The 18,091-nt window shown below is 32.7% G+C and overlaps 2 protein-coding genes across 3 annotated transcripts; both read right to left on the bottom strand.

Annotated features, from left to right (window-relative positions):
* Positions 1-1,810: 1,810 nt before the first annotated feature.
* On the bottom strand, positions 1,811-17,314 carry LOC116020021 (palmitoyl-monogalactosyldiacylglycerol delta-7 desaturase, chloroplastic-like). 2 transcript variants are annotated; one of them, XM_031260469.1, is made up of 6 exons: positions 16,743-17,314; positions 14,078-14,218; positions 13,832-13,972; positions 13,584-13,620; positions 2,337-2,406; positions 1,811-2,233 (listed from the first exon to the last, which is right to left on the bottom strand). In XM_031260469.1, the coding sequence occupies exons 1-6, from the start codon at positions 17,265-17,267 to the stop codon at positions 2,032-2,034; spliced, it is 1,116 nt and encodes a 371-aa protein (XP_031116329.1). In that variant the 5' UTR covers positions 17,268-17,314; the 3' UTR covers positions 1,811-2,031. The 2 variants fall into 2 exon arrangements, with proteins under 2 accessions (XP_031116329.1, XP_031116321.1); XM_031260461.1 differs by lacking the exons at positions 1,811-2,233; positions 2,337-2,406 and adding an exon at positions 12,995-13,410 and having other exon boundaries at positions 13,514-13,620.
* LOC116020031 (palmitoyl-monogalactosyldiacylglycerol delta-7 desaturase, chloroplastic-like) lies at positions 3,088-6,148 on the bottom strand. Its single transcript, XM_031260483.1, has 4 exons — positions 5,958-6,148; positions 5,711-5,851; positions 3,614-3,720; positions 3,088-3,510 (listed from the first exon to the last, which is right to left on the bottom strand). The coding sequence occupies exons 2-4, from the start codon at positions 5,843-5,845 to the stop codon at positions 3,309-3,311; spliced, it is 444 nt and encodes a 147-aa protein (XP_031116343.1). The 5' UTR covers positions 5,846-5,851; positions 5,958-6,148; the 3' UTR covers positions 3,088-3,308.
* Positions 17,315-18,091: the final 777 nt, after the last annotated feature.

Below are 18,091 nucleotides of genomic sequence, written 5' to 3'. Positions count from 1 at the left end.
AAAAAAAAAAAAAAAAAAAAAAAAAAAAAAGGAGGGGGGGGGGGGGGGGGGGGGGGGGGGAAGAATCAAATCAGCTCATGAAATTTATGTGAAAAAAAAATTAGACGAACTACCTTCAAAAAAAAATAAAATTAGACGAACTTACAAATTTAAAAATTAAAATAATAACTAAATATATTAATTTGTCTTTTTAATGCAATAAATAAATTAAATTATTTTTAAAAAAATAGGTAGAAAAGCTATCATGGCTTCTTCACCCTGATCTTGACGAAGAAGCTATCATCTAGTTGGACGAATTGAAGAAGCCAGGTGGACTTCTCCATCCAACTGGTTGGAGAAAATGGTTGACTTCTCCATCGATGGAAAAGCCATCCACATTCTATTTTAAAAAAATATTTAAAATCAACTTATTGTTAAATTTTACCGGCCTATTGGGCTACGGCTTAGAGATCCGGGTCCTACATCATACTATCAAAGCGTTGCGCTGATTGCTACACAAGTATGAGGAAATAAAGTTGTGCATCCGTTACTTAGTTATAGTTTTTGGCGTAGTGGTAAGTGTTTGATCTTGACAATTGGTACCATAGTAGGTTACAACGTGGCGCTGACTATGTTATGCAAGTATAAATAAATAAAGTTATGCCTTCATTGTTAGCTTTAGCTTTTGGAGTAATGGTAAGTGTTTGATCCTGACACGGTCAATTGACATCATCAATATAACACCACCACCACTGCCACCATCACACCACCACCATCACCATCACCGCCACCACCACCACCACCACCACAACCACAACCACCACCACCACAATCATCACCACCAACGTTTATTGTATTAATTTTTTTAAGAAAATAATGATGTCGGCTCTTAAGCATAACCGACGTCGTTTATTTACATTTGTTTTTATTAAATATAATAGATGTCGGTTCTAAGGTCCATTGTATTAATTTAAAAAAAAATAATGATGTCGGTTCTATTGCCATTTATTATTATTATTATTATTATTATTATTATTATTATTATTATTATTAAATACAATAAATTGGTTCTAACTTAGAACCTGTGTCTATTTTATATATATTTATATATATATATATATATATATATATATATATATATATATATATATATATAAAATTATAGATGTTGATTTTTAAGGATAACTGAAGTATACTACGGTATAGACATTGGTTCTTCTTTAGAACTGATGTCTAAACTACTTTTTTAAAGAAAAATATACATTGGTTATATGTCGGTTTGTGTATAACCGACATATATATGATAGTATCGACGTTGGTTGGTGAACAGGCGTCTATATATAATTTAATATACTACGTCGATGTCTTTTACGTCATTTTAATAATCGACGTAAATTACAAAAATAACCGACCTAAAAAGTAAGCCTATAACTGTAGTAGTGTGCCTTTATCTCATCATTTGTCTCAACTAACTTTTTAACTAATTGCATGATCCTATCAAAAGGAAACTATTGAAATTGGACTATGTGCCATACAATATTGATGTCCTAATTAGTTTTACAATTACGACACGTTTGATTCACGAAATAAGTACTTAATTGAATAGCATTCTTGAGAATACCTCTTATCCCATGATTTATTTTAAATAATTTATCTTATATATGTAACTCGCTATGAGCCAATTGAAGTTAATTGAGTTGAACATAGCAAAGGTGGAGAACAACATACATAAAATAAGATTAATTAAATAACAATAATAGTACAATTGATATAGCATAATTTAGAATCAAGATCAATACTTATTAGTTATTACCAAAAAAAAAAAATTGAATAACAACAACAATAATAACAATAGCATTTAAAAAACTTTTAGTATGTATACTTATCCTCGAATAATTGCTACTTGCTGCAGTGATGGACATTCTCATATTTATTAAAACAAATTAAACAAACAAACAATAACCTTCCAACCAACAACCCTAGCTAATATCATATCCCCTATTTAAATAACAAATATATTATGCCACTGTACTGCTCCTCAGCCCTCAGCACTTAGCTATTGTTGAAGGCCATCTTTCTTTTTTGAGTTTCAGTGGGCAACTTAACATCAGACGCTAAACCAAGAGCTTGAAGGATCCACACAATATACCAAGTTATGTCAAGTTGCCACCACTCCAGCCCATGTTTAGCTGAAAACTCAAAGGCATGGTGGTTGTTATGCCAACCCTCTCCAAAGGTTAACAACGCCACTAACCTAATAATAATACACATCAAAACTTTTGATGATTAGTTGGCGTGAATATGATAATACTATACAAACATATGTAAATGGAAAAATATCGAATGTTTTAACTAACCAATTGTTTCTAGATAGATCGCCTGTATTCCATACTTGAGTTCCCCATAAGTGACAAGCAGAATTCACAANATATAAAATTATAGATGTTGATTTTTAAGGATAACTGAAGTATACTACGGTATAGACATTGGTTCTTCTTTAGAACTGATGTCTAAACTACTTTTTTAAAGAAAAATATACATTGGTTATATGTCGGTTTGTGTATAACCGACATATATATGATAGTATCGACGTTGGTTGGTGAACAGGCGTCTATATATAATTTAATATACTACGTCGATGTCTTTTACGTCATTTTAATAATCGACGTAAATTACAAAAATAACCGACCTAAAAAGTAAGCCTATAACTGTAGTAGTGTGCCTTTATCTCATCATTTGTCTCAACTAACTTTTTAACTAATTGCATGATCCTATCAAAAGGAAACTATTGAAATTGGACTATGTGCCATACAATATTGATGTCCTAATTAGTTTTACAATTACGACACGTTTGATTCACGAAATAAGTACTTAATTGAATAGCATTCTTGAGAATACCTCTTATCCCATGATTTATTTTAAATAATTTATCTTATATATGTAACTCGCTATGAGCCAATTGAAGTTAATTGAGTTGAACATAGCAAAGGTGGAGAACAACATACATAAAATAAGATTAATTAAATAACAATAATAGTACAATTGATATAGCATAATTTAGAATCAAGATCAATACTTATTAGTTATTACCAAAAAAAAAAAATTGAATAACAACAACAATAATAACAATAGCATTTAAAAAACTTTTAGTATGTATACTTATCCTCGAATAATTGCTACTTGCTGCAGTGATGGACATTCTCATATTTATTAAAACAAATTAAACAAACAAACAATAACCTTCCAACCAACAACCCTAGCTAATATCATATCCCCTATTTAAATAACAAATATATTATGCCACTGTACTGCTCCTCAGCCCTCAGCACTTAGCTATTGTTGAAGGCCATCTTTCTTTTTTGAGTTTCAGTGGGCAACTTAACATCAGACGCTAAACCAAGAGCTTGAAGGATCCACACAATATACCAAGTTATGTCAAGTTGCCACCACTCCAGCCCATGTTTAGCTGAAAACTCAAAGGCATGGTGGTTGTTATGCCAACCCTCTCCAAAGGTTAACAACGCCACTAACCTAATAATAATACACATCAAAACTTTTGATGATTAGTTGGCGTGAATATGATAATACTATACAAACATATGTAAATGGAAAAATATCGAATGTTTTAACTAACCAATTGTTTCTAGATAGATCGCCTGTATTCCATACTTGAGTTCCCCATAAGTGACAAGCAGAATTCACAAGAAATGTTATGTGGTACATTAACACAGCTCTTACTCCCTATAATAGTTAATAGTATATTAGTTTAAAGGGTATGTTGAGATTAATTCACTACAAGAATGAAGACATTTAGTGACAAATCTTTTGTGACACTTTGTAATTTAGTCACAAATAATACACTTTTTGTGACCAAAAAAATAATTCGACACTATTATGTGGGATAATTGTGATATCCTTTTTTTAGTCACTAATACTATGGTAATTGTGACAAGTAAGTATTTGTTACCAGTAAGTTGTCACTATTACTAGAATAATAGTGTCGTAACATATACTGTCACTATTTGTTGTCACTAAATGTATGTGCATTTTGGCGGCATTATAATTATGGCGGGAACGAATGTAGTTGTGACAAAATATAATGTAGACACAAATATTAATACGTTTTGTGACAAATAGTTGTTGGTCACTCTTGTTTATAATATTTGTGACAACATATTTTGTCAATAAAAATACAATTGGTCGTTAGTACTATTATAAATGACAAATAATTGTGAGAAAAAATACTATTGTCACTAATATTGTCATTTTTTGTGATGAAATTGTTACAAATATGTGCGACGCTCTATAATTCCGTAAAAAAAATTACTAAATTGTGACAATAATTGTGTTGATTTCAAGTTTTGTCACTAATTTATGATAATTGTGTTGAGTAATTAGTTGCTACTAAGAACGTCATTACTAGGGATTGCTTGTTCTTCTATCAATATGGTGTATGTCTTTATCTCTAAATTTGATTCAAAATTTATTAAATGAACTGGATGACTACCCTAACACCAATAGTCAATTATTTGTACATTAAGAATCATCCAATGTAGAACAATTTTTACAATATAGTTGTATCAAATATATAATATAAAATAAAAATTTGGTTATGGACCAATTAATCGAATTAGTTAAAGTATAATTTAGTTAGATTGATTACGCTAAGTAATAATTTCTCAAAATAAAAACTCAATTAATTGAATTATTACTCATAACCACAGTAGTCTATTATTTGTACATTAAGAGTTATTCTCTTAGTACAATTTTGGTACAAAATGGTTGTATCAAATATATATAACAACAACAACAACAACAACAACAATAATAATAATAATAATAATAAACTTAAAATTTTTTTTTAAAAAAAAAAAGAAAAAAAAAGTGATGTCGGATCAAATTTTGATCCCACATCGAAAGAAATAGAGAAAAGGGGTGTTGAGCTCCCTCTTTAAAAGGGGAGCTCAACGCCCCCTTTTACTGCACATCCAATTCAAAAATTGGTTGTGCAGTAAAATAGAACCCTCGGACTTCATTATTAATGAAGCATGAGGCTTCTAAGCAGCATTTATTTTTATTTTTTAAATTAAAAATATTAAATTTGTTTTGGGTATTTGTTTAAAAAATATTAAGAAAAGATAATGTTAAATATAATATTTGTTACTATATTTATTGTTACAATAAATTAATTATTTGTAATTTTTTTGTCACTGATAATCATTTTTGTGTCAAGAACAACTTTCACAAATAAGTACAATTATTGTGACTGAAGTATTGTCACAATAAAATAATTAATTGAAACAATTTTAGTTGTCACTAAATTAACTTTTTGTAATAACATATTAGGTCACAAATTGTACATTTATTGTGACCATTATTGGTATCACTCAAAAACTATTAGTGTACGTAAACATTGTCACAAAATCTTTAGTAATTGTGACAACTTTTCAAAAGTCGTCACTATTGTAGTAGTGACGGTGGATATAGTGACGACAGATGACGACTTTAAAAATTGGTCACTAATTTCAATAGTGACCAAAAACGATAGTTTTGGTGACAACTTCTATTCTCACTAAATTTGAAATTTCTTGTAGTGTAAGCACATCCTTCGTAAATTGCCAGTATTTTGTAGCTATCTATTGTGACTAATTTCATGGCAGCATGCAATAATGGACATGAGAAAAGAAATAAAAAAATAAATTAACAAAAAAAGAATAAGTGAAATGCTTACCATGCCCCAAACTACATAAGGAAATCCGCCGATAACATACAACAATGCTGTAAGTAAAATGGGATGTATAATATAGGTGCGTTGAATGAATTTATAGAAGAATTGACTCTCCAAATCCCCAGCATTTGTTGGCATTTCAGCCTGCAAAAAAGTATCCACTAACACAAATTAAATAAAACAAATCTCTAACATTTCAAATGCAAAATGTAGAGAATTTGAGGGAGCTGATGAGCATTATAAATATTACCCTTTCGTTAGTAGAATTGAAGTCAAGCAACCAGCCAAGGTGACTATACCAAAATCCTTGAATGGGACTATGAGGATCTTTCTCAGAATCACAATGCTGGTGGTGCTGTCTATGGGTTCTCACCCAACCAATTGGATCCCCCTAAAAAAACAAAAAAAATGATAAATTACAAAAGCTAAGATTTATACACTGTTAAATCAAAGGGTTTTTCATTAGTCAAAAATGTTTAGAATATGCTAATACTCCTTTGTATATGACCCAAAAATAAATAAATAAATAAATCGGAGACAATCACAACCAAGTTAGTCAAATGCATGTAATCACAAGATTATATTACAAGTTTGACTCTCAACAAGAGTAACATATTAAATCTTCTTGATTTGAGTTGGCCAGTTATGGACAAGTTTATCTTCTTATGATCATTTGTCAACTAATTAAGGTCATAAGATTGGCTTACCTAATGTATACCTCGAGTAGTAATTGCGAGTTTTCTCACTCAAAAAAATATTACTATAATGTAGTATCAGTTCTATATTTTCTCAACTCAAAGAATCAATATTCCCACCAAGAGATTGATTCTATGTGACTACCCATTTAGAATGTAACAAACATTCAAATGGGACACTTGTAAGCTGTAACATTTTTCCACAAGAAATATGACCAGTACGTATTTAATTCTTTTCCAACTACATGATTTCTACATTTTTCCAACTACTTCAAGTTACTATGCATATATGTGAACATTTGGCACGCAATCCATGCAAGAATTGAATGTGTATCCATTTGACATCTCTTAATAAATACGTCTCTAAATAATATAGGCTTGACTGAAGTTATTTTTAATTTAATTTTTCATAACCAAGTAATTAAATTAAACAAGGAATATATTGAAAATTGACCTGAAGTGCATGAGCACCACAGTAGGCAAACAGGTACTCAAGCCACTTGGGAAGCTTGAAACTCCGGTGACACAGATTCCTATGATAAGAGAGAGTAACACCCAACGCGCCCGTCACGACGGCCAACTCCACCGCAACGCCGGCGGCATCCCAACTGAAACAAAATGGGGCAAACAGGCACAGCAAATGCGTCGACGCAACCAGCACCGCCCCTGTCGGCGACGCCGGCGCCGCCTCCAAAAATTTCAACATTCTCGCCGGCGACCCAGGCGCCGGCGCCGGCGGCATGTATTCTCCGTCGTCGTTAGAACCCGGCGTTGCCGCCGCCCTTACAATGGGTGATAACTTTGTAGAAAGAGTATGTTGTATTTCTCCATTGCGATAAGTGAATGGATTTTGTCCTGGTTTGGTTGGGCAAATGGTGGGATAGTTACGAAGAAGAATTCCGGTTTGCGTTTTCCGGCGTAAAGGGAAGATTTGGGGCGAAAAGGGAAGAGATGATTTAGCGTTTGGTGTCCACAGTGAGAGGAATAATGCCATTTTCTCCTACGTGTTTGCCTTTGGTTTTGCTGGACTTAAATTTTGAGGACTTCTGAAACTTGTTGAGTGTATTAAACGTTACGTATATAAATAATTTCCCTTTTGCGAGCTAGACAGTGTGTCTCGCGCGATTCGAAGTCATCTTAATCGTTCATTATTTTAACCCAACCATATACTCATAAATTATATATCGTGTATCACGAAATGAATATAACTTTGTACCTTCCACGGTGTTTTTTTTTTCTTTTTTTTTTCTTTTTTTTTTCAATACAAAATGGATTCAAACTTCCGAACTCGAGTGCAAGACCCGTACTATTCACGCCAACTAAGTTGGTTACTTCTACACGGCTATTAACACATACTTAGAGCAACCTCAATATATAGACATAATTTTATATTGGAGTTTTTATCATGCCAATTAAGAGAATAGAGAGATAGAGAGAAAAAAAAAAAAAAGGAAGAAAAAATATTTTAAAAAAATGATTCTGACAAAAGAAATCCTTTTTCGAGTCCAGTTGAGCCCCAATGCGCAAAATGGGCATCTTGAGCATCATTTGCCCATTCACTCGGGCTCAAAAAAAAAAAAAAAAAAAATTTGTAAGACAAAAAACTTCATTCCCATCAGTAACTCCACAAAAAACACTAATGTGGATATCCTTAAACCACTAGTCAAATCCTATTTAGTTAAGTTTTAAAAATCTTTTAAAGTTTTCTGGATTAAATTAAGAGACACATCAATTTAAGAAATGTATTATATTTTTTAAAAAATAAACTCCTAACCAAAACACTATAATAAACATCTATGTAATTCAAAATATACATAAGATGTTAAGAGAATTTGTTTTGATAACATTTAAGAGTATTAATAGGGATTGAATCTTAATGATCTCCAATTAGTCTCATTGAGAGCGCAAAAAACATTGTATTATATGAACGTGGTGGTCCGTGGGCATTTAAACGCCATTCATATGGTACAATATAATGCTTATAAGCACATGGTGTTCTGTAAGCCTTAATCTACGGACTAGGGAACACCGCATTCATATTAATACCATGTTCAGATAATAAAATGTCTCATCATCGTCACTTGCCATGTGTACATCCTAATCTCTCAACATCTAGCGTGGACTTTTGTTGTTCATATTATTTATAAATAACGCATGGGCATCAATTTTTTTTTTTTCCATTCAATATCTGAGAGATAAACTCCATTGGTGCTCTTCACTTCTTTGTCTTTTATTTAAATAGTTAATATTAGCAAAACAAAATATACAAATACTATATAAATCACAAAAATTACTAACACTATTAACATAATTCCAATGAATGAAAACCAAGACGGTCAACATTACTAATGTAATAAAATCCAATATTAGAATTAGAGTTGTCGAAACGGGCCGGCGGGCCCCGTCCCGCCAAAGCCCGCCATATGGTAGGGGCGGGCTAAAAAGCCCGCCAAAATACAGGCCTATGGATGGTTGCCCCGCCCCGCCTTAAGCCCGCAGGCCTTGGCGGGCGACCACCAAATTTTAAAATTTATAAATTTAAATAAAAATTATTATAAAAAAGGTAATAAGTATATACTAAAATAATTTGGATAGTGTAAAGATATATTAATACATTTGTAATTTTTTTAAACACAATAATAACTAATAAATAATCAAATACAGAATGTATTAATCCATAAGCCAATAAAAAAATCATTTATACAATATATATATTTTTAAACTTAATTACATATATTGAATTTTTATTTACGGTTAACCGTAAACCAAAATTCAATTAGAATTGAATGTTTGTTTACAGTTTACACACAAACTGTAAACCAAAATTCAATTTCGCAATTGAATTTTGGTTTACTGTAAACTCAAATTATATATATATATATATAATAATGTTAGTAATATAATTAAGTTGACAAGATTATTTAATGTTGTAAATTTATTATTGTAGCATTGATTTATTTTAATAAATTTTTTTTTATTTATTTGGCGGGCCCCCGCGGGTTAGGCGGGCCCGCCAAAATACGGGCCCAAAATATAATAGCCCGCTCTGCCCTTCTTGCGGGACGGTACGGGCTTACCCGACGGGCTAAGCCCGTTTTGACGGCTCTAATTATAATACCAGAAACTAACAAAGATGTACCGAGTTTTTTTATAAGTATTACTCTTTCATTTATAAGTATTATAATATTCTTTTTCTTATAAATAACTTTTCAACCATTAATATTACATTTTGATTTAAAAGTATTACAATTTTCACATAAGTAACCATCAATCAATTTATTTTTGATTAGTATTACATTTTTTTTCCTCATAAGTAACTATCTAACCCCTAAATATTAAATTTTGATTTAAAAGTATTACATTTTTTTTTCAAAAGTGTTACAATTTCTCTCATAAGTAACAAATAATTTATTCATTATTATTATTAACTATATTATACACTTTTCAACATAAGTATCACTCTGCATATTGACCTGGTCTATCTCATGAATAAGGGTTCGTGAAATGGTCTCACAAGAGACTTACCCTTAAGTCCTTAACTACAATAGTAATATATTAATTTCAATCTTCAAAATAATTACAAATTGAATTATGTTTATTTACAATAGATTCCTATAGAAAACACAACTTATTAATCATGTGGTACCAAAAATAATAATAATAATAATAATAATAATAATAATATATAAATCAACTGTCTGCCTCCTGGTAGGCATGAGCAGATCAAGGTGGAAGCAGCCTTGTGTTGTGATCTATTTTTAAGTTTGAAGTGAATTTCTCCTAAAACCATGCAAAAAGCCAAACCTTACGCAATAGCATTTGCATGGTTACGCTAATCGCTAGGCCAAAAATGGACGCAAGCCCTGCCTCATTTTAAGCATATATTACGCACGTTAATGCATGCATGCGCGATGCAAAATAAATAAATAAATAATTCATTTAATTAATGCCTACTTGCTTACTTTAATCTAAGATCATCATTTCTCAATTTGGGCAAAAAGAATCATGTTAATCTTTACTATGTCGTTTCAGATTTTATCAAATGTCCTGAAAGGGACAATTCAATCTAAGGTTGTGTTTGGTTCGCACGTGGCAATCGAAATTGGTATGGGTATCAAATACTTGGTAAGAGTAATGAGTTTTGGTGAAAGTATATTGCATGTTTAGTAATAGGGTGGAATGAGAATGATTATTAATAGTTGGGGAGGAAAGGATGAAGGGAAATGAAACCCTTATTTAATAACGGTATGAGTTTTTCAATTAATGAGGGATTCCAAACCCATAGTAGTATTCTAAAAACCTGTCAACGTAACCAAATAATAACAATCACTTTGATACGCATACCTTATACCAAAACCTGTCAACCAAACACACCCTACGATGTGGCCTATTCATTAATTAATTCAAATAATTAAGAAGTTAATCCTTAAACCCAAGCTAAGAAGTGTCAAATTTGGGAGTTATTACTCCAAATCACTTCCGCACTTATTCAAACTTTAAAAGTAACATGGTTTAGTATAGAATTTCGTTTACAAAGCTATTATGTGGTATAAAAATGTCATATGCTACAAATAAAATCCACTAGGTAATTAAACAATTTAAGTATAAGTACAACCAGATACTCTTACTTAAACCAAAATCTCTTCAAGCTTTGATCAATGTCTCCACCTCTTCCACCATTGCTTTAATATAATAATATTGCTGCACACTAAAATTCACTTAAGAGTTAAGACTACGTGTTATACTCCGTTCAACATATAATATATATAAAAATAGACTATATATGATTCACGTGTTGTTTGGAGTTCATCAAAAAATAATCACACCGCATACGTGAGAGGGTATGACTATAGGCTAGTCCACGTGTTACTCGAAGCCCGTCAAAAAGTAATTGGCCTGCATATGTGAGGGCGTGCTAAGCAGTCCAACTATCAGTTTAGGTTTTCAATTGAAACTATGCTTTGATCATGATCAACAAACTCAACTATGATAATCAAGTTTCTTCCTTTGATCTTGTAATCCTTGATATTAAAGATTTTCTAAGGGTGTGTTTGGTTGACAGGTTTAACTATCAAGAATCGGTATCAAAGTCATTGTTATTGATTGGTTGACATGTTTTTAGAACACTACTATGGGTTTTGATGACTCTATTAATTGCAAAACACATTCCCTAATAAAATAAGGATTTCATTTCCCTTCCTCCGCTTCCCCAACTATTAATAATGATTCCCATTCCACCCTACTACCAAACATGTAAAATACTTTCACTAAAACTCATTACCCTTACCAAGTATTTGATATCCATTCCGATTCCGATTTTCATGTGCGAACCAAACACACCCTAAGTCTACTTGACATTGTTTCAATCTCGCTTGTTACACGTTCTGAGAATGAAGTTGCCCACTTGCTAGCTAGAGACTTCCTCTCTCTAATGCAGATTGTAAGGAGTGGTTCTTTGAACCTCCTTTCTTTATTTGTAACTTACTTTGTTAAGATTTTAATGAATGATTTCTCTGTTTGCAAAAAAATTGAGATAGAGAACAACAGTATTTAATTTAATTTAGAAAATAATAAAACAACAATAAAATCACATATTGATAGGTTGCATTTTCTCTCTTTACTAACCCCTAAAACAATCACCTGAAGTCCTTTCATAGTAGGCATCATTTTTGTGAAGCACCATAGCTGTATCTTCCAAGATAGTTAACATGGTCCACTCGTCCACGACAGTTAACGTGGTAGCTTAACCAATTAACAAGTTTTAATGATTAAATTGATTTGTTTCAACGTAAAACTTTTAGAATCAAAATTAATTCAATTAAAGCATACTTTTTGGAGTAAAATTGAAATTTAGTACTCCGTAATTTTTTATTGTATAAAATAAGTGTGTTTATTCCTGGGGTAGCGACGACTATGCATGAGTTTCTCTCATTATCACTCAAAAAATAAGTGTACGAGGCATATTATAACGAATTAGCATATATATAGTAATATAGTATATAATATACAGGGTGTGTTTGGTTTGTACATGAGAATCGGAATCCGATCGGAATAGATATCAAATATATACTTGGTGATGGCTTTTAGTGAAAATATTTTGCATGTTTGGTAGTAGGGTGGAATGAGAATGATTATCAATATTGTTGTTTGGTTATGTATGATCCTATAATGGGAATAAAGATATTAAAAATACAAAAATAAAAAATCAAGACAATTAATTGGTTCTAATATAAGAACATCCAAGCATCAATATGAACAAAAAAAATAAAAGCAAAAATCTAAACAGTTATGGGAAACCGTTGATGAGGAATAATGGAATAAAATCCTTATTTTATTATGGAATTGGTTTTTCAATTGATAGGTTAGTTGTGTTTTAAAAACCTATCAACCAAACAATAACAATAACTTTGTTATATATTCTTAGCTAAACATGTCAACCAAAAACAATCACAATGTATTTTAATCTCACTATTACATTAATCACTAATCTCATTGGCTCGTTGCTATAAATTTAACCGTTATAATTTCATCAGAGCATTATTTAATCAACAAAACCTTGAAGCAAAGTAGTAAATCTACAATTTCCAACTTATCATACCAAAGTTTTAGAATTGATTAATTAATTGCCGTAAATGTGATTGTATAATGTATAGGCAAGTACTCTGGAAATCTCATAGAATTACGCATTATTGGAAACCTCTTTGTAGACGACATTGGTAGTAGTAATAGAATCTTATCCATCCTCGTCTAAATCTAACATCTTCAGGCCATTAGGATGGATGACTCGGGAAAAAGTCACGTACAATCGAGTGATTGTTGAGGGCCATCTTTCTTTTTTGAGTTTCAGTGGGCAACTTAACATCAGATGCCAAACCAAGAGCTTGAAGGATCCACACAATATACCAAGTTATGTCAAGTTGCCACCATTCTAACCCATGTTTAGCTGAAAACTCAAAGGCATGGTGGTTGTTATGCCAACCCTCTCCAAAGGTTAACAATGCCACTAACCTAATAATAATATGCATCCAAACTTTAAAAGATTAGTTGGCGTGAATATGACAATACTATACGAACACATGTAAATGGGAAGATATCGAATGTGTTAACTAACCAATTGTTTCTAGATAGATCGCATGTATTCCATGCTTGAGTTCCCCATATGTGACAAGCAGAATTCACAAGAAATGTTATGTGGTACATTAACACAGCTCTTACTCCCTAAAATACTTGCATATTAGTGACTCTTGACCTTAATTAATATATATAAATAATAAATGTACAGTTCTACTATCAGTTTCAACTGTCAATTGAGATTAATTTAAGCACATCTTTCAATTGTGACTAAACTTATGAGAGCATGCAATAATGGACATGAAAAAAGAACTAAAAAATAAATTAACAAAAAAGAATAAGTGAAATGCATATATACCATGCCCCAAACTACGTAAGGAAATCCGCCGATAACATATAGCATTGCTGCAAGTAAAATGGGATGTATAATATAGGTGTGTTGAATGAATTTATAGAAGAATTGACTCTCCAAATCCCCAACATTTGTTGGCATTTCACCCTGCACAAAAGTATCCACTAACACAACTTAATAAATAAAACAAATCTCTAACATTTCAAATGGAAAATGTAGAGAATTTGAGGGAGGGAGCATTATAAATATTACCCTTTCATTAGCAGAATTGAAGTCAAGCAACCAGCCTAGGTGACTATACCAAAATCCTTGAATGGGACTATGGGGATCTTTCTCAGAATCACAATGCTGGTGGTGATGTCTATGGGTGCTCACCCAACCAATTGGATGCCCCTATAAAAAAAAATTATAAATCACAAAAGCTAAGATTTATACACTGTTAAATTAAAGGAGTTTTTCTTTAGCTAGTCAAAAATCTTAAGAATATGCTACTCCTTTGATATGACCCAAAAATAAATTGGAGACAATTACAACCAAGTTAGTCAAATGTAATCACAAAGTTATATTGTAAGTTTGACTCCCAACAAGAGTAACATGGGTGGAGCCAGTATGGGGGCAGTGGGAGCAGTCGCCCTCTCTCCCACACCCCACCTCACCCCTTATATATAGGGACCCTTATATATATACAATAAATGCTTAGATATAAATTGCTCAAAGATGAAATAGCTTAGATGGTTAAGTGTGTATGTAGGGCCGGATTTTTTTTATTTACGTGGCCCTATGCTGGTAAATAAGTGAGACTCTATCAAATTATAAATAAACTACGAATTAAAGAAAAGTGATTCACGTGAATATTACGGAGTAGAATTTTTTTTTTTGAATAATACGTAGTAGAATTTAGATCAGTAATGAAAACCTAATTTTGAGCCAATATAATCACAAATACATATACTAACTATTGGGCCAGGACTGGACTAGGGGCCTCCAAAATTTTGGGGCAATATAGCACATCTTGCACGCCCTAAAATCCAGCCCTGTGTGTATGTGTCTTAGTAAAGGTTAAGGGGTTAAATCTCCCTACTTAGTTGACTTTTTTTTAATATCTCATTTGTTTTAATCTTTCGCCCCCACTAATGAAATTCTTGGCATCTTCTTGATTTGAATTGGCCAGTTATGGACAATCTAAGTTCGTTTATCTCCTTGTGGTCATTTGTCAACTAACGTAATAAAATTGACTTTTTCTTTCAAAATATCTCATTTGTTTTAATCTTTCGCCCATACTAGATGAAATTTATGGCATCTTCTTGATTTGAATCGGGCAATTGGCCAGTTATGAATGGCGAATTATTGTGTGGACCATGGTCTACATAGCTATGTCGACCATGAATATCAAGTACATTTTTAATATACTAAAAGTACATTATTTGTGTACTGAAGGTACATTATTTGATAGTATATATAAAATAATGTACTTTTAGTACTTGAATAATGTACTTTCAAAAAATGTACGTACACAAATAATGTACTTTTAGTATATTAAAATGTAGTTTGTTTACTTATAGTCCATATAGTTGTGTGGAGCATGATCTATGTAATAATGATTGGTTATGAACAATCTAGACTGGTTTATCTGGCAAATTATTGCATGGACCATGGTCCACACAGCTGTGTGGACCAAAAATAAAAAGTACATTATTTTTGTACTGAAGGTACATTATTGTTGTACTGTAGGTACATTATTGATAGTATATATCAAATAATGTACCTTCAGTACAAAAATAATGTACCCTAAAATAATGTACCTACAGTACAAAAATAATGTATCTTCAGTACAAAAATAATGTACTTTTTATTTTTGGTCCACACAGCTGTGTGGACCATGGTCCATGCAATAATCCTTATGGTCATTTGCCAATTAAAGTCATAAGGTTGGGCTTACCTAATGTATACCCTCGAGTAATAGCTGCGGATTTTTTTTGTCACTCAAATAAATATTGTATTATATATTTTTTTTAAAACATTACTCACCATGACTCTTTACAAATGTAGTATCTGTTCTATATACTTTCTTAACTCAAAGAATCAATGCCCCACCACCCGACGGATCCTATTTGAACACCAATTTAGAATTTAACAAAAATTAAAACGGGACACTTGTAAGTTGTAACATTTTTCCACAAGAAATATGACCAGTATGTATTTAATTCTTTTCCAACTACATGATTTCTCCATTTATGAAGTATTTTTCCAACATAATAAATTATTTTAGGATATGTTTTGCTTCATGGGTTTACACACTAGGAATGGGAATCAAAATCATAGTTAGTGTTTGGTTGACAACATTTTAAAAGACAACTATGTGATTTGATTACCCTTCAATCAAAATCCTCATTCCCTAATTTTAAAAAAAAACAAAAAAAAAAAACAAAAAAAAACAAAAAAACAAAAACAAAAAAAAAAAGAAAAAAGTATCATTTCATCTTATTCGTAATATGATTTTTAAGTTTGGATTGGTATTTTTAGATTTTTGTTTTGATTTTTTTGTTCATATTGGTCCGTTAGATGTCATTATATTATGGTTAATTGTTTTTATATTTTTAAAATATTTATTCCCATTATAAGGTCATACATAACCGTACCAAACCTCAATATTGTTAATCATTCCAATTCCACTGCACCCTACTACTAAACTTGCAAATTAGTTTCACAAAAACCTATACCATTACCAAATATTTAATTCCCATTTCGATTCTCATTCCTAATCAAATACACCCTTACTATTTCGAGTCACTATGCATGCATGTGAACATTTGACATCTAATCCGTGCAAGAATTGAATGTGTACCCATTTGACATTATCTCTTAATAAATACTCCCTAACCAAGTAATTAAATAAAGGAATATATTGAAAATTGACCTGAAGTGCATGAACACCACAATAGGCAAACAGGTACTCAAGCCACTTGGGAAGCTTGAAACTCCGGTGACACAGATTCCTATGATAAGAGAGAGTAATTCCCAACGCGCCCGTGACGACGGCCAACCCCACCGCAACGCCGGCGGCATCCCAACTGAAACAAAATGGGGCAAACAGGCACAGCAAATGCGTCGACGCCAACAGCACCGCCCCCGCCGGCAACCCCGGCGCCATCTCCAAAAATTTCGACATTCTCGCCGCCACCGGCATGTCTTCTCCGTCGTTTTCAGAACCCGGCGTTACGGCCGCCCTCACAATGGGTGATAACTTTGTAGAAAGAGTATGTCGTATTTCTCCATTGCGATAAGTGAATGGATTTTTTCCTGGTTTGGTTGGGCAAATAATGGTGGAATAGTTACGAAGAAGAATTCCGCTTTGCGTTTGCCGGCGTAAAGGCCGGTAGATTTGGGGCGAAAAGGGAAGAGATTTAGCGTTTGGTATCCACAGTGAGAGGAATAATACCATTTTCTCGTACGTGTTTGCCTTTGGTTTTGCTGGACTTTAATTTTGAGGACTTCTGAAACTTGTTGAGTGTATTAAACGTTACATATATAAATAATTGAGTAATTCTAGATAGACTCCCAGTCTCCCAATTCCTACTCTCATTTTTTACTTCCTATGATATGACATGTCTCGATTGCTTAATTTAATAAGGGACATGATGTTTATCCATTTATTTTTGTTAGGAGTCTAGTAGTTGTGATTGGTTAGGACTCTTATTGTAACCTTATATATAGTTCTACCTTAATGTTAATCACAGACTTACCATCCTCATCTGGTATCAACGTCAGGTCCGGTCATGGGAACCATCGACTCTAATGACGGCTCTGTTGGAGAATCATCTAAACGAACTGTTTCCGAAGCTACCATGTCCGTCCCATTTACCCATTAGAACACAATAACTCACTATCTTCCGCTCATCACTTCGTGTCCATTAAGTTGGCCTCCCACAATTACCTTTTCTGGCGCACACAGTTAGTATCGTTTTTACGTAGCCAAGGCTTGTTAAGTTTCGTTGATCGCATGTCAGAATGTCCAGTTCTTCCCTCGTCGACAGTTGTTCCTGCTAATGGTGTCTCCATTGTTGCAACTGCGACGGTGGTTGTTGTGTCGCGTCGGACTACCTGGCTTCGCCAAGACCAGGCAATTTTGTCTCTTCTCATCTCCTCGCTGTCGGAGGAGACCATGCACCTGGCGGTTAGATGTGCGACAGCTCGTCAGCTATGGACCTGGGTTGAGCAGTCGCTAGGGTCGACGACTTGTGCTCGGGCGCTTCGCCTTCTTGGCCA

Source organism: Ipomoea triloba, chromosome 1 (assembly GCF_003576645.1).
Source record: "Ipomoea triloba cultivar NCNSP0323 chromosome 1, ASM357664v1".
In the NCBI taxonomy this organism is placed as follows: Eukaryota; Viridiplantae; Streptophyta; class Magnoliopsida; order Solanales; family Convolvulaceae; genus Ipomoea; species Ipomoea triloba.
This window is presented reverse-complemented; position numbering and strand designations above follow the sequence as displayed.